This window comes from Eulemur rufifrons, chromosome 27 (genome assembly GCF_041146395.1).
Source record: "Eulemur rufifrons isolate Redbay chromosome 27, OSU_ERuf_1, whole genome shotgun sequence".
Lineage (NCBI taxonomy): Eukaryota > Metazoa > Chordata > Mammalia > Primates > Lemuridae > Eulemur > Eulemur rufifrons.
Genome location: NC_091009.1, coordinates 23889595 through 23917426, shown reverse-complemented (window position 1 = coordinate 23917426; position 27832 = coordinate 23889595). Strand labels below are relative to the sequence as shown.

Here is a 27832-nt window from a genome sequence, read left to right as displayed (position 1 = left end):
CCTGGTCCCTTCCAGCTCTGCCCGCCCATGAGGCTGTGACCCACCTGCAGGGATGAGATCAGCCAGTCGCCAGCAGAGAATGGACACCACCCAACAGGCCCCTTATCACCCACGGAGTAGGGCCGAGTGGGACATCCCTGAGGTTGGGGTGGGAACTCGGGTCTTGAAAAAAATAGGGCAATTCTCCCCTTTCCGTGCAGAAACAGGAGATGGGGACGGGGCCATGGTCTGTCTGCCAAGGCCTTGAATCTGTCCGTCAGGGGAGAGAAGGCCCCATGCAGCTCCAAGCCCCAGCTCGGCCTTATGGCCACAGGAAGAGGGTGGGGCGGGGAGAGGTTGCTCCATCGTGCAGCAGTGTCTTGGAATGGGGTCGCCTCTTTGTTCTCATCACGGGTGGGTGGGGAGGTTCCGGGACCCAGCGACCAGGTCACCAGCCCATCATGCCCTCCTGCAGGTGGCTCAGCTCCTGAGCAGGGGAGTGGTGGGGCTCAGTCGGTTTTGGGCGCCCGGAACTCGGGCATGCTCCAGGTCCGGGGCGGCGGGTGCGTGTCCCTCTCCACGTCCTCAGAGATGGTCCGGATGTCGCTTGCGAACGGGGAGATGCGCGCGCGGGTCTTGAAGGTGGCCAGGCTGCCGCGCGGCCGCAGACTCCACTGCCGCGTCAGCTTGTGGGCCTCCTCCTCCTGCTTCATCCTCTCCAGGACTTCCTGCAGCACCGAGCGGAAGAGCCGGGACACCTCCTGCACCTCGGGTTCACGCTCTGCCATCAGCTGCCGGAACCTGGGCGGGAGGGGGAGGGCGCGGTGGGGCCAGGCACCGGCTACAGCGCGACAGGCGCATGGCAGCCTCTAACCCCGAGCGGCCCCTGCGCATCCTCCAGGTCGGTTCCCATTTCGTCCACTCTGCCCTGCCCTTGGAGAGAATCAGGGACCACCCCGCGCTGCTGCTACTGCTTCAGGCAATCCTGAGTTCAAATCCCAGCTCTGCCCCATCTGGCCTCCACGGGCCTCAGCTACCTCGTCTGTAAACTGGGGTAATGGCTGCCCATTTTCTGAGATTTAATGAGCTAACGCATGAAAAGATCCTGACTTACCCAAGGCTGTCGATGCCAGAGCATGAAGGGGAGCCCTCCACTGTGGCAGCCCTACCGATGTGACACTTTCAGGCTCACCCTCTCCCACCCCTTCTCCACCCGCTGGCCAGCATGGTCTCTCTGAAACGTGTATCTGGTTATGCCACTGCCCTGTGAGATTCCTTCCATAGTGCCTGTCACTTTCTGGGCGGGGTGAGCTGTCTGCCATGCACAGGCGTCCCCTGCTGCTTCCCCAGGCCACCTTGCACTCCAGCCAGGAAGAGTCACGTGTGCCCTCCCTGCCCCAGGTTCTGTGGGGTCCCTGTGTGCTTTCCCAAGCTTTTCCTCTGCCCAGAATGTCTTTGCTTAGAGCTCGAGAATTAACTTCAGCAAGTCTATTTAATATCGGTTCCCTCCACCACATGGAGAGTCGGGACTTCTCAAACTTCTCACCAGTGACTTGAGACCAGAAATGAGACAGGAAGATCGTGCCCATGTGAGTGTTCCCAGCCGTCCCCTCACCTGTGGGTTTGCTTTCTCAGCTCAGGTCTCATCAGCAGCACCTGGGACTGCACCCCACCCCCTGTCCCCAGTGCTTGTGGCATGGATGCATTTTGGGAGCTTCTGAGAGGCAGAATAAAAAAAACAGGAGAGGGTGAGGTTCTCAGCCTGGAGGAAGGGGAGGGGTTGGTAAAAAGACTACAGAACCGAAGGAGTGTGGAGGGGGCTGAAGGAGAGAAGCTTTTCAGGAGAATTCCAAAGAAAAAGCTGTACTGTAGATGCTGATGCTGCTTAAAGTGATGGGTGAGGGAAGATTTGGGGAGACTAAGGGGAATTTTTAAACATTTGATTGTGGGTTTATGCTCCTTTACAAGAAGTGCAGATGAAGAACTTGAGAAATGCATTAAAGAACTTGAGTTATTTTGAAGTTACTCTTGGTTGTTTGGACTTGATGCTTCTTTGACTTTAATACCAATCCTGCCAAGACAGGACCATGCGGCCAGAGCATATGTTTATACGGCTACTTTTATATTCAGGAACATTGTTGTACCAAGCTCTAATCAGTGTCCCCGAGCTCTGAATCCTTAACACACACACAGACACTCACACTCACCCCACAGGCAGACTAGTGTGCAAGCTAATATAAAATAGGATGATTAAGAAACCAATTTTGGAGATGTTGCCTGGGAAGACTTCTCTAAGGAGATGATGTTGAAGATAAACTGGCAAAGGAGAAGGAAGCAGCTGTGTCCAAATCCAGGATAATAACAGCCCAGCAGGGAGAACAGGAAGCCCAAGGCCTTGGGTTCTCTCCCATCAAAACTCACTTTCCTCCAGGAGCTGCCCTCTGCCTCCCTCTGAACATCTAGCCCTAGCTGGTATTCCATGGCCTTTTTCAGATTCCTTTCCCTCCCTTGCTCCTTCTCACAGATAACTGGGTCGTCTAGGCCCCTAGCAGCGCAGCCACCCTCCCGGGGGCTGGTCCCCGTCGCGTGCTCACCTGAGGATGGCAGGCCCACAGTAGGACGGGTGGATCTTGGCACAGACGTCCTCCAGCTGCAGCCGCTCACCGGGGCTGAGGTCGTAGGCGGGCCGCGGCGTGCTGGCCAGCCAGCTGTAGTCCACGCCGGTGCACACCTTCCGGACCGCGTTGCTGCGCTCCCGCTGCTGCCTCTCGGCCTCTCGCATCTGCCCCGCCAGCTCCATCATGAGCGTCTCCAGCACCATCTCAGCTGGGCTCCGGGAGGACAGCCGGGGCGAGGCCTCGGTCCACCGCAGCCAGGGGATGAGGGACATGGCCCCCGGCCTGCTGGGACAGAGCAGGAGTGGGTCTTTCTGAAACTGGGGGGCTTCACAGTACCCCGCTGACCCCTTCCTGGGAGGTTGGGAGGTGAGGACAGACCATCAGACCGTGCTCTTGGGGTCAGGGACAGCTAGGAAGTTTTCTTCTCAGCCTTGAATTACCTCACGTGCCCCAAATAACGAGGGTGGGCTGCAGTGTATGTGTTGAGGGTCGGGGTGGGGTGTGCTCTGTCCTGAGAGCCACGAACACCAGGAGCCTCTGCCTGGGGGCAGGGGATCGCATCACTTCTGGCACAGGAAGGTGTTGCAACAAAATGTGTCACCTTTCCTGGAGTGTTTGCGTTTTGGGATGCTTAACCCCAGAAGAGTGAATGGTGGCATTTCAGGTGTTCAGCGGACACCACTGAAGAGGGCCCGGATACGTACAGGTCACTCCTTCCTGCAAGGGCTGCTGAACGTGCTGGGCTGTGTCACAGCCCAGCCAGCGCTGTCCCCTGCCCACAAAGCCGCCCCATCTGCCTGGAGACTAGTTCTCCTCCGCCGCCCCCAGCAGCGGCTCCGGCCCGGCGCGCGGGCGTCTGCGAGCTGTCGCTCCGGGGCCCATCAGCCCCTCACCCCAACGTGTCATTGGCTTCAGAATATACACAGAAATGTGAAACATTGAAATGAGTAATAATTCTAAATCAGTTGCAAAACTCCTTTCAAATGTTTTTGAAACAGTAGCTGTAGCACGGATTCACGTGACGCGGTTCGCTGCGGCGCGGGAGGAGCCTCCGTGGGTGGAAGCGCCGGGCGGTGCGGGTCTGTCTGCACATCGCCCCGCGTCCAGGCTCTGCCACGCTTCCGCCTTTCCGTGGCTCCCGAGCACCCCCGAGACTAAACTCAGACCTTTCCATGTGGCTTCAGGGCCTTTCTCAGGCGGCGCCTGTGTCCTTCCTGACCTGTGTCCCCCACCAAACCTCTTTTCCCCAGTCCTGCCCACCCACTCGTCCCCTGCTGTGCCAGCTCACTCTCGCTTTCAGGTCTGGGCACACACGTAGACACTGTCAATCACCCCATTCTTGACTAAAGCGCTTAGCACACACTTTGCTTCTTTTCGGAGAATTCCCTGACCCTCCCTTCCCTGCTGCCAGGCCGCTCCGGCTGGCCCCTCATGGCTCGGTCACGCCGTGCTGTGGTGGCCTGTGTGCCCCTCTCCCTCTCCAGACGGAGCGAGAAACCAGGTCTGTGCATCGTCCTACCCGGTATCCAGCACCCAGCTCCCAGCACCCAGCTCCCAGTGCCTAGCACCCAGCACTCAGCACAGGGTCAGGCCCATAGCAGATATGCAATGAGCATCCATAAATAAATGGAGTGATCCTTATTTTCTAACTTATTTGGATTAATCCCAGAGTGATAGGTAGGGTTGCCGTGTGGTGCTTTAGTCACTGGGGTTGCCTCTGTGTGTGTGTGTGTGTGAGAGAGAGAGAGAGAGAGAGAGAGAGGGAGAGTTGTGCAGCTGGGCTACAAATCTACCTAGCGAGCCTCTTCCCTGGGTGTCAGGCTCATGCTCCCGACCTGAGGGCCCCTAGAGCCAGCTGCCCTGCCACTCGCCTCACCCTATGCCAGGTGGCAGGGGCCGGGCGGGGTGGTGCCACCCGAGTCCTGAGGTGTGGGGCCTCACAGGGGGAGGAGGGTGTTCAGAATTTTTTCCTCCCTGCCCTCCATGCTCTGCTCAACTCTGGCCAGGGCTGCAGGCTTTGGCGGAGACAAGGTTTCTGCTGGAGCTATTTCTGTCCCGGGGCCAGCTGTTCTCCCAGGAGGCTCTTCAGCTGGTCTGATTAAGTTCTTAAGGGCAAAGGAGGGCAGGAGAGAGAGAGAGCAGAAGGGAGCAGGGGAGAAGAGGGACAGGGAGGCAGGTGGCAGGCCAGACGGACGCCAGAGGGGGCCGCCTTATCCCAGGGCGTCCCAGGACCTGACCCACGGCTGAGGCCAGGGAGTAACATGGTGCCGGGTGTAGTCTGTTCAACAACAGCAAGAGTGACCTTCCCGGGTGCCGTGCACAGTTCGGGGTCTGCCCCTCCTTGCTCTGGATTAACAGAGCCAACTCCTCGGCGCAAGCTCCAAGGCCCCTCACCCTCCGGCTGGCCACCCCGCCCACGGCAGCGCCACTGTGACCTCAGAGCATTCCCACAAAGAAAGCCTGCTTCCCGCTCAGTCAGTGGCACTAACGATCTGCCTCAAATGCAGGAACATTGATGTAGAATCCTTGTTTTAAAAAATTAGGATGATTGGGGAAATTTGAATATGAGCTGAATATTAAGAAATGATCATTTTCTTAGTATCAAAATTGTATTCAGGGTGGGGAATATCGGCATAGCGCAGTCTCAGAGGTGATGCGGGCACACTCAGGGGTGCCTGCGTGTCTTGCATCCGAATAGTTCGGCAAGTGTATCTAAATATGTACACACACAAATGAACACACAGGGCAGATATGGCAAAATATAAACAACTGGTGTATCTGGGAGTATTTATGAGCGTTTATTGCACTATTCTTCCAACTTTTCTACATGTTTGCACATGTTCGTAATTTAAAAGTTGGAAAAAATCTAGCTCAAAACTTGCTTTTTGCAGGAAGCCGTCCCGATTCATTCTGTGTGGTGGGCTTGCTTTGTTCCCCAGCACCTCTGCCCACGGCTTCTACTCTACTCACTTCTGTGGCCGTGGGGTTCTCCTCTTCCCACGGGCCTGGGCGCCGAGGCCACAGCACAGCGGGGTGTGTGGGCGGACGTGGGGTCTGGAGACTGAAGGTTCTCACCCACTCACCCACTCACTCGAGACTCAGCAGACACAGGGGAGTGTCTGTGACATGCCTGTCCCTGTGCCAGGTGCTGGGGCTCCCGCAGGAGTGTGCATTCGCGAGAGGGAGGAGAACAAGCGAGGAGCAATTGCAACACAACAGGCGCAGCTCTCCTGCACAGAGGGACCCTCCCGGACCTCAGCGGGACGGCCAGCGCAGGGGACACCAGGGAATCTCTACCAAGCACGCACTGTGTGCCTCGGCTCGAGCTCATTAGCCAGCTGGCCGTGTGTCTGCGTTTTTACAATGGGGTTAATACACCTGCTCAGCCCACTCTGCCGGGTTCCCGTGAGGCTGAAGTGAGAAAGTATGTGGGAACATTTGGTAAACTGTAAAATCCTGTGCAATGATCGGGGCTGTAATTGTTAGGACGCAAGCAGGTGAATTCATGGCTAAAGAATTCGGAGAGCCTTGAAGGGCATGCCACGTTGTCCCTGCCCCACAGCTGGAGAGAAGCCACAGATGGAAAGCTGACCAAATGGAGTGACACGCAAAGTGAGAAGAAAGGAAAGCCAGCTAGGAGGGTGGGATGGGGGCCCTGTGATTGTGAAGGCCCCTCCAAACCCCGTGGTCCTCTGTGAGAACCTTGGGGAGGTGTGTCCCTCCTGGGCTGGGAGCTGGGGTGGGGACAGGGCTTGCTGTCCAGTGACGCCTGCCTTCCGTTCCCTCTCCCCACCTCCCCTGCACCCAGACTCTCGCCCCCACTCCGACCTCACCGCCTCTGACCCCAGGGGCACGCTTGGTGGCCTGGCTATGCCCCCACCCGCCCTCCAGCTCAGGCTGGTGCTGAGGAAACCATGCAGGCTTCAGCAGAGAAACCCTGAATTCAGGTCCTGTGACCTTCCCCTCCCTGCCATAGGCTGCCTGTGTCCAGTCAGCCTCGTGGCTCTGAGCCTCAGTTTCCCCATCTATAAGGGGGTAATAAGGGTACCTACTTGAGGTTACTGTGAAAATCAAATAAGGTAATGTCTGTGTAAGTGCTTCATAAACTAACGAGCAGCTGGTGCCCCTAGATCTGTGGCTGTCACTGTCACTTAATGCAGGGATTCTTACTGTGGAGTCCTAGGGAGAATTCAGAGATTTATGAATTGAATAGGGGGGAAATCATGTTTTTTTCCAAAATCCTTTAAATGAAATGTAGTATTTCCTTTAGTTACGATTGAGGGCCACAGACGACAGCAGTATCAGTATCACCTGTGACTTTATCTCCAGCAGAGCTATAGATGTTTTCATAACACTTTCAAGTTGTTATTCTTGGAATATCAGGTATGCTCATCACTACTATGAAATCGTGGCATTTATTAGACCTGTCACTAGATGCCATTATTTTGCATGTTGATAGAGATGCACATATATTACTATATCACAATTTTTTTTTTTTTTTTTAGACAGAGTCTCGCTATGTTGCCCCGGCTACAGTGCCATGGTGTCAGCCTAGCTCACAGCAACCTCAAACTCCTAGGCTCAAGCAATCCTTCCGCCTCAGCCTCCCAAAGTGCTAGGATTACAGGCGTGAGCCACTGTAACCCGCCCACAAATTGTTTTTAAAAAATATTTTGATAGCTGTGTTTCAGTAGAGCTGGTTTCCTTTGTAATCCAATGAACTTAATTGTATGCATTTAGGAGATTTTTCTCTGACAGCATATTTATAGGGTTCACAGATTTCCAAGGGGGTCAAGGGCACAAAAAATAAAGGACCTCCTGGATTGGTGCAAGCTTGACCCCAGCCCCGTTCCTGGCTTCTGCTTATGGGGTGGGGAGACCTGATCCCCCTGTTTCAAGGAAAGCTCGTGGTGCAGCCGTGGGTTCACCCAGGGAACAGCGGCAAACCCCTCGCGTGCTGTCTCTGCCCTTGGCGTCACTCACCCAAGCCGTTTATCTTCTACTCTCCAATCTTGTCTCTCCTCCTTCCTTTCCCCTTCATTACCCCTTCCACCCCCACGCTCTCTGAGCCTTCCCTTCAGCCTATTTTTGCACATCCCTGAGGTTAATGTCTTTTCCATTGCTCCCTGGGAGACACTACTGCCAGCTGTGGCTCATTAGCTATGCTGGAAAAACCTCCCCCAGGCCTCGCCGGCAAGAGTCATCTCTGGTTCCAGGCAGTTAGCAGTCAGAGGGGGACTAGGGATGTCTCAGCGGTGGGAGCAGGGTGGGGGGGCTTCCTCAGAGCTGGAAACAAGGCCCAGTCTCCCTGCAGGGGGGGTGAGAGCCTCAGCGCTTCTATGAGTGCCAAGGCCCTGCACCAGCCCCCAGCCCCCGGTGGAGGACAGTGCAGTCCCTTGGGCCAGGAATGCTGGTTTCTCAGTGCAAAGGGAGCCACACCCAGGGGAAGTGGCCCAGGCCCCTCCACCTTGAAGCTGAGCTGGGTGTCTGCAGGCTAGGGCCATGGACATGGAGCAGCACTTACTCCCGGCTGTCCCAGAGCCCCGACTGCTTCCCTGATCGGGCAGGCTGGCTGGGCAGAGGCCACTTAGTAGGTGTTCCTCTCTCTGACTGAGCTTCCTCCTGGCCCTGTTTTTGCTCAGGCCCAAGTCCAACTTCACAGATCACAAATTGACCTTATTTCTCTTTGACATCACAGAAAACCTGTAATCCACCAAGCCAGCTCTGACAGGGCCTGCCCTGTGGGTCCTCCACCCACCTGACAAACATCTGCTCATCTCTCGGGACCCCCCTGCAGCCTGCCCCTCACTGTCCCCCTTGAGGGAGCACCGATCTCCAAGGCCACCAGGGCCTGGCACAAGGGCCCATCAGCACCGCATCTGTAACGAACATTTTCTCATAGTCTGGGTTGTATTTCTGCCCCACGCAGCCATGCACTCTGCAAGGGTACGAGCTGTGTTTGTCGAATCTGCTGGTACCCAGTAGGCGCTTGGTGAGTGGCTCCTAAATTAATGCACGAATGAATGGCAGTCAGTTCTCACACCGAGGCAGAGGTGCAAGCAGAAAGGAGTGAGTGTGCGGGTCCGACTGACCCTAACTGGAGGGGACCAATCCCCAAGACACTCTACCCTGATCCCACAGTCACAGCCTGGACTTTCCTTCCAAGCCCGGTCTTTCCCCCGGAGCTCCACGCTGCACCAGTCTGCCCTGGCCTGCTCTCCTGGGTGTGTTACTGGGGACTCACAGGCTGCCTGTGGTCAAGGAGCCTGAGGCCCACATGTCACCCACGTGTCTGGGGCACTGCTGCATCTTTAGAGCCTGACTCTGTGCCTGGGACTTAGTAGGTGCCCGAATCACAGCTCTCCAATCCATGCAGGGATCTCTGTTGAGGGTTCACCTGTCTTCTCCCCGCCTGTGTCCTCTCCGTAAAAGCGGAAGAGAAGACACTGGGGCTGGGTTCTCCCTGAGAGGCTGCTGGTGCCGGAGCTGTGGCCTCCCCGTGAGTTTATAAAGCAAGGACAGGCCTTGGCCCCGAGGATGCTGCAGGGTCTGCCGACTCGGGTGGAGCTGAGGAAAACTGGAGGGGCCACCTGTGGCCATCTGGGCCCTGGATGCAGATGCTCTCGGGGGCCCCAGCCTGCCACACCCTGAGGCCACCCCTCCCGGCTCCGGCCTCAGCGCTACCTTCTACAGGTGTGGCTGCTCTAAGGTGCGGGTCGGAAGGTCTGGGGACACCGCCCTCTTACCTGGCTGAGGTCAGCCTCTGCTGAGGTGCAAGTTTGCAGCAGGGTCCTGCTTTTTACTTCCCAGTCTGGGCCAAGAGAGTATCTGGATCTTTTCAGGGAAGAGCAGAAAGTTCAGCAGCCGCGGGAGGGCAGGGAGGGGAGGGCAGGCGACACTCTAAGCCTCTCCCTCCTTTTCTCTTCTGCTGCTGGCTGGCGCCTCATGCTTTTCCCTCTTTCTGTCTCTGAGAAGTTTTGCCGAGAGAAAGCAGCCCTGACCGGAAGGATCTAGCCTGGGCTGGTGTTTCTTGGGGGGGTGGTGGAGGTGTCCCGGGAGGCTGAAGCCATAGCTTCCCAGATGAACCGCGGAGGCGGGCCAGCTCCTGAGCTGCGGTTGCCATGGAGACCCGCCTAAGCCTCTTTCCTGGAGCAGCATTATCTATAGAAGGAGTGGCTGACCTGACACACACACACACACACACACACACACACACGCACACACACGTGCGCAACACCTGAGATGGCCCGGCAGCAAGAAAGCACCTGTGTCCGGGTGGCACTCTGGGCCCTTCTTCCTCCAGCCAGCACTCATGGCACAAACTGGGTGTCACCCAACCCTCTGCAGAGCGGCAGGTGCACTTGCTGCTTGCAGATGTGCCCCACAACCAAGTGGGGGGCTCTTGAGGAGGGGTCCCCTCTCTCCACCGACTTCCAACAGGGGAGGAGGGACTCCGGCTGCGGAGCAGGGCCCTGCAAAGATACAGCTCTGCCTCTGCCCTGCCGCATCCCTTACCTGTCCCTCTCTGCTCATCTAAAGTCTCACCTTCCCTCAAAGCAAGCTCAAGTGCAGACGGTTCTTCTGACTTTCTGGAGGAGGGGCTGTGCTTAGGAAAAAATCCAAGAGGAAAAGGGAACATGGAACATAAAGCATTGATTTTGAGGTATTTGAGGTAAGATTTGGGGCCGCCAGAAGCATCCCAGCATCCCACACTCACAGCTGGGCCTGCTGCCTGTCCCTGCTCTCTGGGCACTCTGTCACTTGCAGACTGCTGTGGCTATGGGCCACGTGTGTGCCAGCCTGCGCCTGGCAGACGTTAGCTGGCACTGAAACAGATGCAGGCTGCCCTGTGAGGGGCGCCGGGCACAGAAATGGGCTCTAAGTGGCATTGCAGTAGATGCAGCCAGGCGCATCACCTTGGGTGTACTACTGACCATTCTGTGTTTGAATGAAAAGGTTCATCCTTTTTCCCGAGTCGTGCCTTCGTCCTAATACTTCTTACACACACACACACACACACACACACACAATGTAAATGAGATCACACAGGCCAGCATTTTGAGCCAGCAGAGGACAGATCCCGGTGCAGCCTCGTGCCAAGGCAGGATGGAGCTGCAGGACTTCTGACCCTGTGACGCCGGGGACTCACCTGTGGATGGGCCGAGTTCCAGCACGGCCCCCCTCCAGACACAGCCGGCCCCTCCCCTGCGTGTTCAAGTGCTGCGGGTGACCAGGAGAGGGAGGTCTCCCTACCCCACCTCCGCCCCTGCCTGCTGCCTTGAGGCCTAACTCCCAGGGGGCTGGCTGTGGGTGTGGACCGCTCCTTTATTTTGATCCATTAGCACAGGCTTTGCGATTACCCTGCTGAGTGTGAGTTTCTACTGGGGAGAAAAGGCGGTGGTGGTTGTTTCTCTCACTGGGCATCAGTGGAAGTCGCAGCCCCAACATCGCCTCGTAGGCGGCATCTGGTTAACAGATCGGCGACGTGGAAATACGAAGCCATTGGGTGCGAGGCTGGAATAAAAACTGCAGGGAGGTGAGCGAAGAGCCCTGGCTGCGTGTTGGGGTGTGTGTGCTCCTTCTGTTCCCTCCCCCTGGTGCCTTTCCGGGCAGGGGGGATGGCTCCCAACCATTTCTAACACTCAGCCTGCAGGTCTGGGCAGCCCAAACCCTGAAGGAGGTTGGACCAAACCGACAGAATGTTCGTGCGAGGCGCAGCTGCCCACACCTCCCACCCCAGGCAGCCTCCTTCCGTTCCCGTGGCCACGTCTCCTCTCCAGGTACCACTGACTGAGTGTTTGTGGCCCCCTCACATTCGTACGTTAACGTCCTGACTCCCGAGGTTATGATAGGACGAGGTAGGGCCTTGGCGGGTGATTAGGTCATGAGGGTGGAGCCCCCATGAATGGAATTCGTGCCCTTACGGAAGAGGCCCGAGCGAGCTCTTGCCCCTCCACCACGTGAGGACACGCGAGAAGGCGCTGTCCACGAACGAGGAAATGGGCCCTTCGCAGACGCTGAATCCCCCGGCACCTTGATCTTGGAGTTCCCAGCCTCCAGAACTCCGAGAGATACATTTCTGTCCTTTATAAGCCACCGGTTTATGGTATTCTGTCACAGCAGCCCAGACAGACGAAGGCAGAAGGCACCGGACGGGAAGCATCGTGTCTGACTGCAGGGAAGACGAGAAAGCCCACCGCCTCCCGGCGGCTGGCTCAGGCCCCCTCCCCCCTCCCCTCCCCCTTCCCCTTCCCCTCTCCCCTCCTCTTTCTAGCCTCGTTCTGTTTAAAATGTACATATATATGAGAAACCACAGGGAACTAAAGGGAGAGACGTAGGAGTTTCTCACTCGCTCGTTCACCACGTGCTGGCTGACCATCCCCCCATCCTAGACGGCACATCGATGCCCATGGAATCCACTCCTGATCCAGAGGTTGCTGAAAACTGTATAGAAAAGTTCATAGCGAGGTTTTCACTGCGCCCTGCGCTGCACAGCAAACTCCGCCACGTCCCCTCTGACGGTGACTCTTTCACCCCCTCCCTCCAGCCACCCCCAGTCCCCCTTTTTCTGATGCCTGAGCCCTCGGCCGGCTGGCCTCTGCCCCACTCCTGGGTGTCCCCGCTGCTCACCGCTGGCGACTCTCTTAGCGTCCACCTCGCCAGGGCTGGGCTCGTACAGCAGCGACGCTGAGGCTCTGGGTTCCCCTGTCCTCCGTAGGGTCCCCCTTCAGTAAACTCGTCCCACAACTCCTTTCTACAGGGAAGACACGCCAAGGACAAGAGCACGGCTGGCCCAACGTTCCCCATAAGTCAGAGTGGATGCCCTGCTGTTGGCACAAGGGCTGAGAACGATTCTTTCTGGAAGCCTCTGCCCCAACGTGTTCTCTGATAGACTCATAAAGGACTATGAAAGTGCTCCATTTTCAATCACCACATCCACCCCCCACGCCCAACCCCACGTTCATTTCCTCAACAAAGGTGCACTAGGCCCGGACCCTGTGCCAGCCCCAGGGCCTGGCGCCAAGGCCGGAGGTGGAGAAGGCAGGTGGAGAAGGGGCTCCCAGCCTGAGGAGGGGGCAGGCTGTGTGCAGCTGGGCCGGGAGCTCAGAGACCCAGAGACACCCATGGACGTCCCTCCCTGCTGGCTCCCCCTCCCTCACCAAACACCCCGTCCTCTCGTCCCTGGGCTGCTCTACTGAGGATCCCGGAACGGCAGCGCCAGCGCTTCGAGGAGCTTGGATGCCCTTTACTCCCACACCTGCTGAGATCAGAGGTTCAGAAAGGTCAGCAGCTTGTCACATAGCACAGTAAGCAGCAAAGCCAGGACAAAAACCGATGCTCTTTCCTTCCAAACCACTGCCCTGCCCGTTGCTGTCTTTGTGGCATCAACAAATCAGGCAGAAGCCCCTGGGCATATACACCCCTGGCCTCAGTCGTGAACACCAAACACATCTCGTGTTCTGTGCGTGACAGGGATGAGCACTTTATTTGGAGGAGGCGAGGAGGTGAGCCATGTGTGTGTGTGTGTGTGTGTGTGTGTGTGTGACTATGTATACATGTCTATGTTGGGTGGAATGCCGTGTTACTTTCTCTTCTCATAGTCCTGGAAGGCAGCTTGAAAGAGGAGGCATTTTGGCAGTCTTCCAAATGATACATATTCTTGGTGGGCTGAGCAAGGAGGGACCCCCCGGGATGGAAGGGGAGGAGATTGTCCCCCCCACCTCCATGCACCCTGACCCAGAGTCCTGCTGCCCACAGGACTGCCCAGTGGGCTGCCTGAGTCAGCCAGGAACAGACTCTGGTGGACAGCCCCCCGGGGCTCCTATTGGGGCTTCACCTCTGACCTCCGTAGCTCTTCCTCAATCCTAGTTCACTGGGGCAAATGCAACCACCCCGAGCTCCTGTGTGTGAGGGCCCGGGAGCAGGGCAGGGGCAACTGCAGTGCTCAGAGTTCTCTGTTGACCCCTGAGACTCTTACCTGTTTATGCAGAAGTCAGGCGACATGGAGCACACCGGAGGGGCTGCCTGGAGAGGCTGTGGGGAGGGCTCAGCTGTGCTCCTCCCGCCCTGCCCTTGCTCCCTGGGGTCACCTGAGCTGGGAACCATGGCAACAGGAGTCACCCGCCCTCATTACCTGGCCTCGTTCTCCACTTAAACACTGTCTCCCTCACCAGCCAGACACGGAGGCGCTCGAGCTCCAGGCTCCAGCTGGGAGACCTGGCTATTCTGCAGATTCCGGCAACAGCCACTCTGTCCCCAAGGAGTCACTGAGGCCTCACTGCACTAGTGCCCTAGCATGGGCCCACAAGGCCTCCTCCACTTCTTTGGGGAAATTTGGTGCTATTAAATTATGCTAGTTTATAATTAACCTTCCAGAAACTGCCTGATGCGTAATAGGCATTATAATACATTGTTTTATGAAATTACTTACATATTTTTAAAATGCATGCAATGCAAGATCAAATTAAATTTTATTTTATCTTAGAAACAGGGTCGTGCTCTGTTAGGCTCGAGCAATCTTCTCACTGCAGCCTCCTGAGCAGCCGGGGCCACAGGCCCGTGTCGCCACGCCCAGCTAATTTTTCAAAACATTTTTTTGTAGGCCGGGCGCGGTGGCTCACGCCTGTAATCCTAGCACTCTGGGAGGCCGAGGCGGGCGGATCGCTCGAGGTCAGGAGTTCGAGACCAGCCTGAGCAAGAGCGAGACCCCGTTTCTACTAAAAATAGAAAGAAATTATCTGGCCAACTAAAAATATATATAGAAAAAATTAGCCGGGCATGGTGGCACATGCCTGTAGTCCCAGCTACTCGGGAGGCTGAGGCAGTAGGATCGCTTAAGCCCAGGAGTTTGAGGTTGCTGTGAGCTAGGCTGACGCCACGGCACTCTAGCCCAGGTAACAGAGCGAGACTCTGTCTCAAAAAAAAAAAAAAAAAAAAAAAAAAAAAAAAAAAAAAAAAAAAAAAAACATTTTTTTGTAAAGACGGGGTCTCGCTATGTTACCCCAGCTGGTCTCAAACTCCTGGGCTAAAGCCAAATTAAATTTTTAAAAAATGGATGCCAAGGCCCCAAACTATGGTCTTGAAATGCCAATTATCCCTAGAAATAATGAGGGCTCCTTGGGGAAGAGACCAATTCCAGGTATGGGCAGAAATGCACAAGACCAACCTGGAACATCATCTACTATAAAGCAAGGGAACCATCAGAGACTTCTAGGGTCCACAGATTGGATGGTGATGCTGAGTCTCTGTTGATTTCTTAACTTGGAAGGCTGTATTTTATATGTTCTTGTAGGAGAGTGCCCTTATTTGGGGGCAAGGACACTCTGGAGTATTTGAGGGGTATTTTGTCTGCAGCTTCCTCTCAAATCATTCAGAAAAAGACTAATGATAATGGGATATACACAAAAATAGAAAGAGCGTGGGCAGGAACTGTGACTTGCTTTAAACCAACAGAATATGGCAAAGGCGATGACTTTGATTTCACCTTTATATACGGTTCTGTCTCGCTAGCCGACTTGCTCTAGAGACTCTTTTTGCTGGTTCGGTGGAGTAGCCAGTCATGTTGGAGAGGTATAGACAGCAAGGATCTGCCGGCAGCCTCTAGGGGCTGGAGTTGGTCTCCAGCCTCCAGCCAGCCAGAACCAGGATTCTCAGTCCCGTAACCTCAAGGAAATGAATTCTTCAACAACCTAAGTGAGCTAGGAAGCAGATTCTTCCCCAGTTTAGCTTCCGGGTAAGAACATGCCCCAGCCCACGCCTCGGTGGCACCCTTGTGAGTTCCTAAGCAGAGGACCCAGTTAAGCTGTGTCCAGACTCTTGACCACAGAACCTGGGAGATAATTACTGTGGGTTGTTTTAAGCTGCTAGGTCTGTGGTACTCCGGTTACTCAGCAATAGAGCACTGATACAGTTGGGGACTTTCGCTTTAGCCACAGGCCACAGGACAGGGAAAGCAGCACACCCCACCTTCATCCCGACACACGTACCCCCAGCTGAGCAGATGCTGAGGGCATGGCTCGGAGGAGATGAGAAGAGACTCGCGTCTCCTCAACTCCCTCTTTCCCCAGGAGGCTTCCGCACCTGCCACGGCCTTTCTAGAAAAAAAGACAGAAAGTAGAATTGTCCCTGGTTGGGCAGGAAGATTCGGGGGGCTGCTGGAGCTTAGCCACTGGGCCAGACCAGGGCAGATGGTTTGTTTGTGACATAAGTCAGCTCCCCTCGTCCACCCAAGGCAACACTGACAGGGCCACTCACTTGTAACTTTCCTGGGCAAACTGGGGCCTCGTTCCAAGGAGGAGCTTACAGGGTTGGAGCCTGGAAATGTAAAGGATCCCCCAGAAAGCAGGAGGTGGAGGGGGAGGGAGGAGTTTGTTTTATTTTTGGCCGACAGGAAAGGAGGCACCGGCTGCTGCTCTCTGGTTGGCTCCACCCGGCCTCACAGGTGGAGGCTCCTCCTGCCCCTGAGAGGCAGTGAGACCGATTCCACCTCGGGGCATCCACGCTTGCTGTTCCTGTAGCCCGACACCCTTCCTGCAGACCCTCACAGGGGTGCCTCCGTCACTCTGCTCAAAAAAGAGGGGGAAAAAAGCTAGTTCTTCCCCCTAACTCTGGTATCCATCCACTGTCCCCACCCCCAGCTATCTCTATTACCACGTTTTCTTTTCTTTTCCTTTTTTTTTTTTTTTTTTTTTTGAGACAGAGTCTCACTCTGTCACCCAGGCTAGAGTGCAAAGGTGTCATCATAGCTCACCGCAGCCTCAAACTCCTGGACTCAAGCGATCCTCCTGCCTCAGCCTCCCGAGTAACTGGGACTATAGGCGCACCACCACAGTTGGCTAAATTTTTAATTTTTTGTAGAGATTTGGTCTCTCTATGTTGCCCAGGCTGGTCTCAAACTCTTGGCTTCAAGCGATCCTCCCATCTCGGCCTCCCAGAGTGCTGGGACTACAGGTGTGAGCCACTGCACCCAGCCTATTTTCTTCATAACACTACATCTGAATTTGCTATTTATTTCTTTTCTTTATTATTTATCTTTATGTATCTCTCTTTGCACTAGAATGCAAACTTAAGCCTTGTCTGTCTTATTCGTAATCATTTCCTGAGCACCGAGCCCAGTGCCTGGCCCCCAGCAGGCCCCCAATAACTGTTTGTTGAATGAATGAGTTCTTAGTCGATGCCATCACATTCTAGGTGCTCCCACTGTGTCACAGCATCTCACTGAAAACGCAGCAATGTACACAGGGCACCCGTCAGCCCTGCCCACCGGCTCAAGGGCAGTACCGCAGGCTCTGGACCCAGCTGCTCCTTCCTAGCTGTGAGACCTTGAACAAGTGATTTCACCTCTCTAAACCTTAGCTTCCTCGTCTGTAAAGAACAAAGGTAATAAAAGTACCCCCCTTGTACGCTATCATGAGAATTAAAGGAGAGTAGCACAAAGTACTTAGTGCAGAACAAACATTCAGGAAATACGAGATTTTTCTAACCTCAGGCCAATAGCACGCTGACTTTTAATACTCCGTGATACTTCCTTGCACTGGCTGGCTGACCTTTCTCTTGACTTTATCTTTTGTTTTTATTTTCATCCTACTTTTATTGCCCCTTTGTCCTGCTGTTCTGACCCATTTAATTTAAAAAAAAAATTTATTGTGATTTAGAATACATAAGACAAGTGCATTAAATCTAACTATAGCATTTAACAAATAATAATCTCTTATTATCTTTTTACATTCAACTTTATCTGTAGGGATGCCCTTAGTCCTTGCTGATATTAGCTGTAAGTTTGATATTAGACCTTTTTTTTTCTTGGTCAGTATCAACAAAGGTTTTTCATTTTTGTTGGTCTCGTCGAGGACCAATTTCTAGCTTTGTTAATCTTCTCTTGTATGTATTTTCCCTACCTCCTTTTTAACTGAAGAATAATTTACCCATAATAAAGTGCACAGACGTGTACCATACTCTGAGTTTTAATAATCATATACACTGCATAACCAACACCTGAGTCAATATATAGAAACATCTATCAGCCAGGTGCAGTGGCTTACACCTGTAATCCCTGCATTTTGGGAGGCTGAAGTGGGAGGCTCACTTGAGCCTTGGATTTCAAGACCAGCCTAGGCAACATAGTAAGACCCCATCTCTACAAAAAATTAAAAAAATTTAGCCAGGCATGAGCACATACCTGTAGTCCCAGCTACTTGTGAGGCTGAGGCAGGAGGATCACTTGAGCCCAAGAGTTCAAGATTACAGTGAGCTATGATTGTGCCACTGCACTCCAGCCTGGGTAACAGAGCAAGACCCTGTCTCAAAAAAAAAAAAAGACAAGAAAGAAAAGAAAAGAAATATCTATCACCCCAGAAAGTTCCCTCTTGCCTCTTTCCATTCCCCACCCTCCCCCAGAGACAACTGTTCTGATTTCTGTCACCATAAATTGGCTTTGTCTGTTGTAGGAATTCATATAAATCATACAGTATGTTCTCTCTTGTATGTTCTTCTTTTGTTCAATATATTGTTTCTTCAAAATAATTTCAAATTTAAATAAAAGTTGTAAAAATACTAAAAGAACTCCCATATCCTTCTCACCCAGATTTCCCAACTATTAACATTTCATTTGCACACTCCCTCTATTGTTCTATTTTTACATATATTCCATTATTATGAGTCTTTTTTCTGACTCATTGAGAGCAAGCTGCAGCCGAAATGCCCCATTACCCTTAAATATGCCAGTGTGTACTTCCCCTAGAACAAGGACATTCACCTACAGAGTCCAGATGGTACCCCCAGGAGGTGAGGATAATGAGGATAATGGAGGTTCACCCTGGCACCAGAGCTTGGAGTTTCATAAACAAGTGTAATTCTCCCTCTGCCCTGAGGTGTACTTTTCCAAAGTTATTAATACTTGGGATTTGTTTTCTGTTGGAGAATTACTTCTTTCTGCTGTGTATACAGTCTTGATACTCTAGTCAATGAGGTGTCCTGCTCCTCGCCAGCCAAGGATGGGCAATTGAACACACTCCCTCAGGGACTTTGGATCTTGGACAGATACGGAAAACCACACTGTTGGTACCAGGTTGAGTACGATAACTCAAGACAGGTCAGTAATTCACATACCTCTGAGGGAGTTGGACAGAAAGGTGTGTTTCTTCTAGGTAAACAGGCTCCATGACAGAATTGAATTAGAATTCAAAAAAGAGCCCAAATGTGAGGGGACTGGACGGGAATCCAAATGATTCTTCTGTATTTTGGGGGGTATAAAATGTCACCAAAGGAAATAGAAAAGGCTGTCCAAGGAATACATGAAGCATGTCAGTGGGATTCATTCAAAGTTAAGTATCTAGTAAGAAAGAGAACTAGGATTCAAGCTTAGACCCGCAATGCCTCCCCACTGCACACTGGCTTGGCCATCCCACCCCTGCACTCAGGGTCTAGAACACGATGACTACTCGATGGAAGTTAAGCTATTACTGTGCCGTAGCTGCTGCATTGAACGTGGCTCTCCCTGGGTGGCTGAAAGATGATTCTAGGCGGGGAGAGAAACAGGAATGTTAAGAAAAGAGAGAGGATGGAACCCTCAGAACCAGCTAATTTCAACTGTCTTTAGAGCTTGTCACTTGGAATGAAATCAGCCAGTCACAACGTACCCTTACAGCATAGTTCTTCATCCTTCACAAATGCATTTCAGACACTGTCTCGTTTTTACCTCATTACAACCTTGTCTGCTGGGCACTATTATCCCCATTTTGCAATTGTGGAAACTGAAGTTCTGAGATGCTAGGTCCTGTCCAAGTTAGGCAGCAGGGTGGGAATTCTAGGTGGGTGACAGACTGAGTTGCCCTGACCACCTGGCAGGGGCGGAAGACCTCAGGGGCAGCGGGACTGTAGGATGACTTATACCAGTGGTTCTCAAATTTGCGCGTGCTTCAGAATCCCCTGGACTGCTTGTGAAAATCACAGATTGCTGGCCCCACCGCAAGAGCTTCTGATTCAGTGAGGTCTGGGGTTGGGAGTTCGTCTTGCTCGGTGCCCTCTAACCGTGAGCAGCAGCGACATCTTGTGGTGAGCGGCGGAACGAACCTTGGACTCCCTCGGCCCGAGATCCCCACCGGTCCAGGGTGATGCTGGACCCGGGCACGTACTTCACTTAACCCGGCACTTCACTTAACGATCGCTTTCGGCCCAGAGGAGCATTTTACAACAGGAACTATTATCCCTGAGAGCTTGACATCGATCCTTGGCAGGGTTTTCTCACTGATTACGGTTGGGGTAATAATGAGCGTGCGGAGAAGGGAGCAGTGACCCCTGCAGGCTGGGGCGGGGCAGTGCCACCTCTTATTCCCTCGGCTCCGGCGGTTGTTAAATGGGTGGACTGGGGCGTCAGTGTCCCTGGAGTGGGGCAGCTGTGGGGTAGTAGAGCGACCCCGGGCCTGTGTCTAGGGCGTGCGTGGGTCTGAATCCCCGCTCTGCCTCTGTGACGGGAGGCCTGGGGCGCCCCACCTCCGCTTGCTGAGATTGTGCATCTGTAAAATGGGCAGGGGGCCATCAGTCATGTATGTGAAAGCGCCCTGCGGTGCCAGGCACGGAGGCCGGCACTGGACGGGCATCTGGTAAGGGAAGCGGCTGAGTGCGACGCCTGGGGACACCAGGGTCAGGGGAGAGGGCGCCCGCCCAGGCGGCTCAGCTCCTTCCCCTGCTACCAGCCGTCAGCCCAGGCGCCACCTCGAGACCTGGCGCGAGTGTCGCCCCCGCCAGGGCCTGGACGAGCCTTCGAGGCTCCCTCCCCTAGACGTCTCCTGCCCGGAGGAGACATTAATCATTAACTGCAGGGTTAGCGGGGCGGCTGGGGCGCCGGGGGAGTGCCCCGGCAGGGCGAGGGAGCAGGCCCGCCCGCCCGGCGCTCCGCGTTGTGCCTGCCTCTGCGCTGAGTCACTGCGGCCCGGGCAGCTCCCTGCAGCCGGGACCTCGCACCCGGGACGGGGGTCGCGGGGTTCGCGATGCCGAGCGGCCTTTGCCCGCCCACGTGCCGCTCCTCGGCGGTCGGCAGGGGGCGCCCGTCTGCCCCGTCGGGACTGGCGGGGTCCTGCCAAGGGCGCGGCAGGCTGGCGGGGCTGGGCTGGTGGCAGAGTGGCGAGAAGGTGCCTTCCCAAAGCCATAAACCCTCCCCGCTGAGATGACTGGGCCGGCTTAGCCACACACGCGCACCCCACATGCCCTAGTTCAAAAGGCGGCCTGTGGGGTTATTCAGGGAGCCAAGGTCGGGAGGCAGGGCAGGTCAGCCTCTTGCCCAGCCTTGTCTGGAGAAGATCAGATAAATTAATTGCCAATAAGAAGCACGTAACCAACACCATGGAAAGCACTGTTACCTTCCTCCGCCAGATTCAGGACCTCAAGCCTTAGGAACTGCTGCACTGGGAACTGGTAGTGGGTTTTGGAGGGTCAGGGGGCTCTCCCAGCACCCCAAGGCTGTCTCCCCTGAAGCCCACTCACCAGGTTAAAGCCTGCTGGGGTGCCGGGAGAGCTCCTCCAGTTCTGCTGCGGGGGTCCACCAGTAAAGATGCTCAAAAATCCCAGCATCTCCCACCTGCAACCCCCGGAGAATTCTACTTTCTCTAATCCCCTATGGCCATGTAGTTAAGGAGGTCACTTAACTTTTAATCCAGCACTCACCTGCCAGGAGGTCAAAGGTCACTGCCCACAGCTGGCCAGGTTTCACTTTAACTGCAGTGGCACCTCTGATGTGACTCACTGGGCAGGCTGACCCAGAGTGCTGTCCCTGCATTGAGTGGAGTGAAGGGGGAGAGGACCCACAGAATGGATCCAGGGGTGAGGCCATAGCAGCCACCAGAGAGAGCAGCCCAGAGTGACTGTCCCCACAGCCCAGAGCCAGCGGGCTGCAAATCTGCCCCCGTAATGCCTGCGCCCTTGCTGTCCTCTCCCCAACGGGGACTAGAGAGAGGGTGCAGGTAGGCGAAAGAGACCAGTGGTAGGCATTAGTGCACGACCTAGGGTCATGGGTTCTGACCCCACTTGGTCACTGCACACCTATGTGATGACACATAATTTCTCTGTCTCAGTTTCCCCAGCTGTAAATGGTTGTTACTGTTATAACCGTCTGGGCTGCCTCAAAGGGTTGGTGTAGGGTTCACATCAGATAACAGATGTTCATTCATTAATCCATTCATTCACTAAGTGTTTGTTATGAACTTGCCTGGAATATGACAATCTGTCTCCTGGGTGGCAGCAGAAAAATCAAGGAAGACCCCTGTGGGAGTCCCTGCCCAAGGCACCGCCAGGTGTGTGCACAGGCTTAACACCGGCCTTTCCTACACTGTGTGAGCAGGCCTGCTGCAGAGGGAGGAAGAGGAATGCCAGGTGGGGGGTAGCGGAGGCAGGTGCTGCAGGTGGAGGAAGCAGGAAGAAGGGCGAGGGCTCACCGCCGGCTTCAGCAGGCCCTGTGATCTCACTCCTGAGCCCAGTTTCTCCAGGAAGCTTCCAGGGATTGCTGAGCTGGGCGTGACTTCCTAGCTCCACACATCTGCCAGCCGGCACACTCCATCTGCTCACCTCCCCAGCCCTAACTCACGGTCACTTTCTCCCTCACCTGCCTCCCCCCAGCCGCAGAGGGAGGGTTTGGGAAGGGAGGAACCCGGGGAAACCGCCTCCAAGGCTGGCACAAACCGGCCTCACTCCTCACTCCGGGCTCAGGCTTCCTAGAGCCTTTGTCTGTGGCGGAGACACAGCTGAGAGAGCCTGGACCAGCCTTGCCTGGTGGCACCTTCTAGGGAGAAGAGACAGTGGGCTTCTCTCACTGCTGGGGGTGGGGCTCAGTGAACCAGGTGGGGTGATTGACATGAACCAGGGCCAGAGGTGGAAGGATAGACAAGGGACACAAAGGGGGGTTGGGGGCGAGCTAAACTCTGGGACAGAGGTGGTCACCATGCCGTCCCTTTGCCAAAGGGTGACACATCAGCCAAAACCACCAGATGTGGGCTCGGTCTGGTCACGTTACAGATCTTGCATCCGTCTGGGAACTTCCCAAAGGCACAAGCGATGTTTCCTCTTCATCTTACGCCCCGTGCAAGAGGCTCCATCCCTTGAAGCTCAGTCAGTGCTCACCTGGAACCTGCCAGCCCGTGGGCCAGCCTGCTGAGAGGGGAGCAGGGCACAGGGGCGCTCATGTCCCCTGAGTGGCTCCCTTAGCCAGGCTGGGCCCCAGGTCCTCAGGTTATCCAGCTCGGCCTCGTGGGCATCCCGTGTCTGGAGGAGCTCACGGGGACACCCGGCCCTCCACCTCCTCACCCTGTGGGACCTGCGTGGACCCGGAGCCCCCTCCCTGGGTGCAAAGCGAAGCCTATTGACATAGATGGACTAGTGGAGATTGCACAGCTGATGTGGGACCAGAGAAGGTCCTGCTGCCCGGCTCTCCACTTCTCTCCCTCCCCAGATGGTTCAAACCCGAGATCAGCCAGTCACCACTGTAGATTAACCACCTACTGTGTGCACAGCCGGGTGCTCAGTGTGTGACAGTCACCTTTTGTCTGGCCTGCCCATCAGCCCTTCCCTGTCATTCTGACCAAAGCATTCCGGTTCTCAACCACCCATGTGTAGTCAGGAAGATTCCCACAGGGCCCATGCCCAGGAGTAAGCACCTGGCCCAGGCCTGGCCATGAGAGATTGCACCCCCACGCCCCACGCTGGCCAGCTGGCCGTAGACATCAGCACCAGGACTTTCGCTGGAACTAGTGGGGAAAAGAAACTCTCTGTGCTGGTGGGATATATGGGCCTGGGACTGCCGGTGGGCATCTGGCCACCACGAGAGCCCAGCCAAGGAACAGAGAAGGACCCCTCCTGAGGACGTCCCTCGAGCACCTAGAATGACGACGCCTGGAATGGCCCAGCTATGTGACGCCTACGTTTCCTTTTATGTCTAAGTTAATTTGAGCTGGGTTTTCTGTCACTTGAAACTAAGAGTGCTGACCAAGATGGGGAGAGGAGGAGGGTGCTTGGAGAATAAAGAGGGGAAGTGAAATGATGTGAACCTTAGAAAGGTCCCAGGCTGAGGGGAGATGCAGGTCTCGTTCCTGGGTGTCTGAACACAGGCTCTTCCATTTTAAAAAAAACTGTGTGTGTATGTGGAACATACACTCAGAAAAGCGCTTATACTTTTTACTTCTGTACCAGATAACACATATTCATGATGGAAGACTGATAAAGAACAAAGAAAAAAGGAAGGAAGGAAGGTCACCCACATGCCACCGTCCTCTGTTCCTCGCGGGCACGTGTGTGCACGTGACCCTTTGTCAAATCACAGGAGGGGCATCCGACCGTCACCTACCTTTCTCCCCACTTGCCGGTGCGTGGGCATCTTCTCTGGGAACATATGAAGGACATGCTTAGGAGACAGCTTGTGTGGCCCCACCACGTTCACATGCATCTCACCACCCAGCCTCCCATTTGTTCCAGAAACAGGCACGGAGGCCACCTGCGGATGGAAAGTGGCAGTTCTCCATAGTGTCGCCATTAGAGGAAGTCTTAACGAACAGAGCGTTGCATCCAGCCACTTGTTCAATAAGTGAATATCCAAGTGCCTCCCACGTGGCGGGCACTGAACTACGAGCTCCAGGTACGATGAGCAAAACCAGCCGTGGTCTCTGCTTGGAGCTTGGAGCACAGTGAGGCAAAGTCGCTCATTGAACGCTCAGCTCACTAAACGTACGTATGGCACGGGCTGAGACAGGTGCCGGAGGAGGAGCGTAATGTGGGAGGTGTGGCCCTCTCCAGAAGGCTGTCCTGAGGAAGTGGGGTGTGGGCTGGAATCTCAAGGATGAAAGGTGCTAACCGGATGAGAGGGAGTGAGCGTTCCAGGCAAAGGCCTGTAGCTGGAGAGAGAACGGTGAGGGCCGGAGGGAAGCCAGGTGGCTGCAGTGGAGAAAGCGGGGAGCGCCCTGCGACGTGGGAGCTGGTGGCAGAGAGGGGACACAGCCAGATGATGCAGGGCCTTGGAAGTCACATTGCTAAGTTTTGTCTTTACTGTAAGAACAAAGGGAAGCCACTGAAGTCTCCCCGAGCAGGGTGTGTGTGTGTGTGTGTGTGTGTGTGTGTGTCATGTCACGTGGCTGCATTGCCAAGGAATAGGTTGGGTAGGTCCACAGTGGCCTCGGGGGCAGCTGTCACAGTCAAGGTGTGAAAGTTCAGAGCAGCTTGCCTAGGGTGACGGTGCAAGAAAGTAGAGAGAAGCAGAGGGACTGGAGAAGTATTGAGGAGATAAAATCAGCAGGACTTTTTCTTCTGGGCTTGCTCAGCTGGCTGGGTGGTGCCACCAGTCGGGAGACCAGAAACACTGTAGGAGAACAAACCAGGCTGATTTGTTCCATCAGAGACACGTTGAGTTGGACGAACCTTTGACATCCAAAAAGAGATGTCAAGTAGGCAGCTGGATGTCTCAGCGAGGAGCTGGGAGATCGTCTGTGTGAGTCATTTGCAAACCGTGTGCAGTGGCCCGTGCGTCAGCCAGCTGGGGTGGGTCCTGATCCCACTTCACTGGGCAAATCACTGCCCCGCTCTGGGACCCGCAGTCCCCAAGTGTCTGATGTGTGGGTTGGACCAGAACTTTATCTGGCTCTAACGTTCTCCGGATCTGGGGGCACACGAGGATGAAGTATTGCCCAAACATCCCTGAATTCCTCCCCAAACCAGGGAAAGAAGTCCCCCCATTTGAGGAGTGTCCTGGCTGTGTTAGACGCTTTTTCTGGTTGTTCTTGTTCAGATCCTGGCTGTCCCTTCCCCAGTCAGGTCTTAGACCATCCTGAGACTCCCAGAGTCCTATTCTTGGGTGGGAAACCCACGCCCCTCATGCTTGTTTGAAGGGAAGCAGTGAGAACAGCATATGCTGCTGCAGCTCATGGTGAGGCAGCTGAAGGTCAAAGGCAAGGACATTGGACCAAAGGTGTTTCTTGCCACAGACTTTCCAGGGTGCTTTCCCCAAGGTTTGCCCTTTGCAAAATGACCCCTCTCCTTCCCTGCTCCCAGCCTGCTCTCCGCTGAACTTTCTGCTCTCTGCACTCTTCCCAAAAATGTGTCACCAGGCATCCGTGCAGTGTTTGCTTATTTCACAAATGACCCAGTGCCTGATGATGTCCCAGGTCCCATTGACCTTTCTTGGCCAGAGTAGCCCATGGAATAGTGTCTTCCTGGAACTGTTTGACACCCAGTCCCTCTCCTGGGCCTTGGCCACTGAGAATCATTCATTCAGGGCTCATGATGGATGAGCGATTATGCGCTAGACATCAGAGGTGTAAAATGAACAAAGCCCAGTCCCAGCCCTTCAGAAACCTTCCCACCGGTGGTTTTGGAATGTGATCTGGACTGTTTTTCCCTAAATTCATTATCACCCTCCCACCATATTACAGCCTCTTTTCTGCTCATTCACTTAGCTTTTTGAGTTCTCCCAAAGATCATTAATGCTAGTGGTTATCTTTTACTGAGAGCTTATTAGGTACCTGTTGGTAGAAAGCACACCACGGCCTTCATCTCATTTAATCTTCAAAACCTCCTGTGCAGGTTGAGAGCCTGAAAGAGATTAAGTCACTTGCCTGAGTTCAAACAGATGGGATTCAAACCCAGGGTTAGTCTGACTCAGAAACACCGGGCTCCTAACCACTTGGCTGTTTCCCCTTTGCTGGGACAGCAGCCTGTTTCCTGAGAGATCGGCGTCAGCCACAAAGTGCCTACGTTAGAATGTAGGCCCCAGGAGTGCAGGAATCTCATCTTGTTCAGCCCCTAATCCAAACACCCAGAATGCTCCTGGCAAATATTTGTCGAATAAATTTGAATAAATGAAACATTCTGAAAACTTCCCCTCCCCACCCACCACCACCACCTTGAGTACAAGCTCGAGAACTATCAGGTGCAATGTGTTAAGTACACTGATGTAGGGTGAGTCTCTAGCTGGGGGGCTTAGGGTCCCCTCCAGGTTAAAGACCCAAAGCAGCAGATTGTTAAGCATCGGGACAGGGATAGCGGCTCCGTCTCTCAGGTATGGCTGAAGTCCTTCCTCTCACACTAAGGAACCCAGTCCGTGCCGCCATTTTCATCCACCTGTGACCTTTAATAAAGCAAGTTTGTTTTTGTTTTTTTTTAGCAAACAATGAAGCAATTACTTTTGAGAAGAAAAGAGTAAATTGAAGCAAAGTTCATTATTTTCTAAATTTGCTTTTCTGTGGAGAATGCAGGTGTTGGCATGGCTGCAGCCAGAGGCTCCCAAACCTTCGGGTCAAAGACTATGTTCTTGGTACACACGAATCCCACTGTCTCTGCCTTCCAGCCCCTGGGTACCTCTACTGTCAGACTGTCTCTGGCCACTGGGTGTTTGTCCTTGAAATTCACTCAGCTTTAGTCTCTTTTTCCTTCATCTTTGCCTGGGTAGATTTTGTTCATTCTTCAAATTCTCGGAAGCTTCTCCAGCGCTCCCACCTCCCCCTCCACCGACTCGGCACACACCATCTGGCTCGGCCTCTCCTCGGCACCCCCTGTGGCTCCAGTCACACAACACGACAGAACTTACTTACCTTCACCCCACAGTCCGCCCACCCCAGACGCCCCACTTGCCCTAGTCTCCCCAGCTCCAAGCCGAGAGCCTGGCCCGTGGTAAGTGTCATTAAATAGCATTGTGGCTGGTTGCGATGCCACCTTATCAAATGCAGCAGTTGTAGAAGCATTCACTGAGGATTGACTCCGTGCCAGGCCCCCAATGTGTGTGACTCACTGAGCCACGGGACAAGCTTGCGAAGTAGGTTTGGTCACGCCTACCTTAAAGCTAAGGGGGCTGGAGCCCAGAGAGGTTTGGTAACTTGTCAAAAGACACACATGTAGAAAGAGGGTGAGCCTGGATGAGTTCAGGCCTTTAGGACTCCAAACTCTTGTCACCCTTTCCTCCCAGCTCTGGGCTTCAAGGTTGCCCAAATCTCTGTCGTCTCCAAGTTCCAAATTCTATAACACAAGAGAGAATTTGCTTATCAGCTGTTTGACCTTAGATAAAGTCGCTGGACCCCACTTGGTCTCAGTTTTGTCGAGTGTGAAATCAGGGGAGGGGTGGGCCGTATGAACTCTAAGGCCCATGAGCTCCAAGATGGCAAAATTTTACAGATTAGGACAAGACGGAGCTTCAGCTAAAGGAAGACAATGCTGGAGAATAAGTCTACCAGAGTCTGCTGGTGTATTCTAAACTGTGCACGTGCACAAAG

At 54.3% G+C, this 27832-nt stretch overlaps 1 protein-coding gene across 1 annotated transcript; it reads right to left on the bottom strand.

The window, feature by feature from the left end:
• Positions 1-284: 284 nt before the first annotated feature.
• Positions 285-2963, bottom strand: RD3 (RD3 regulator of GUCY2D). The gene is made up of 2 exons (XM_069459547.1): positions 2574-2963; positions 285-780 (listed from the first exon to the last, which is right to left on the bottom strand). Exons 1-2 carry the CDS (start codon positions 2867-2869, stop codon positions 489-491), a joined length of 588 nt encoding a protein of 195 aa, XP_069315648.1. The 5' UTR covers positions 2870-2963; the 3' UTR covers positions 285-488.
• Positions 2964-27832: the final 24869 nt, after the last annotated feature.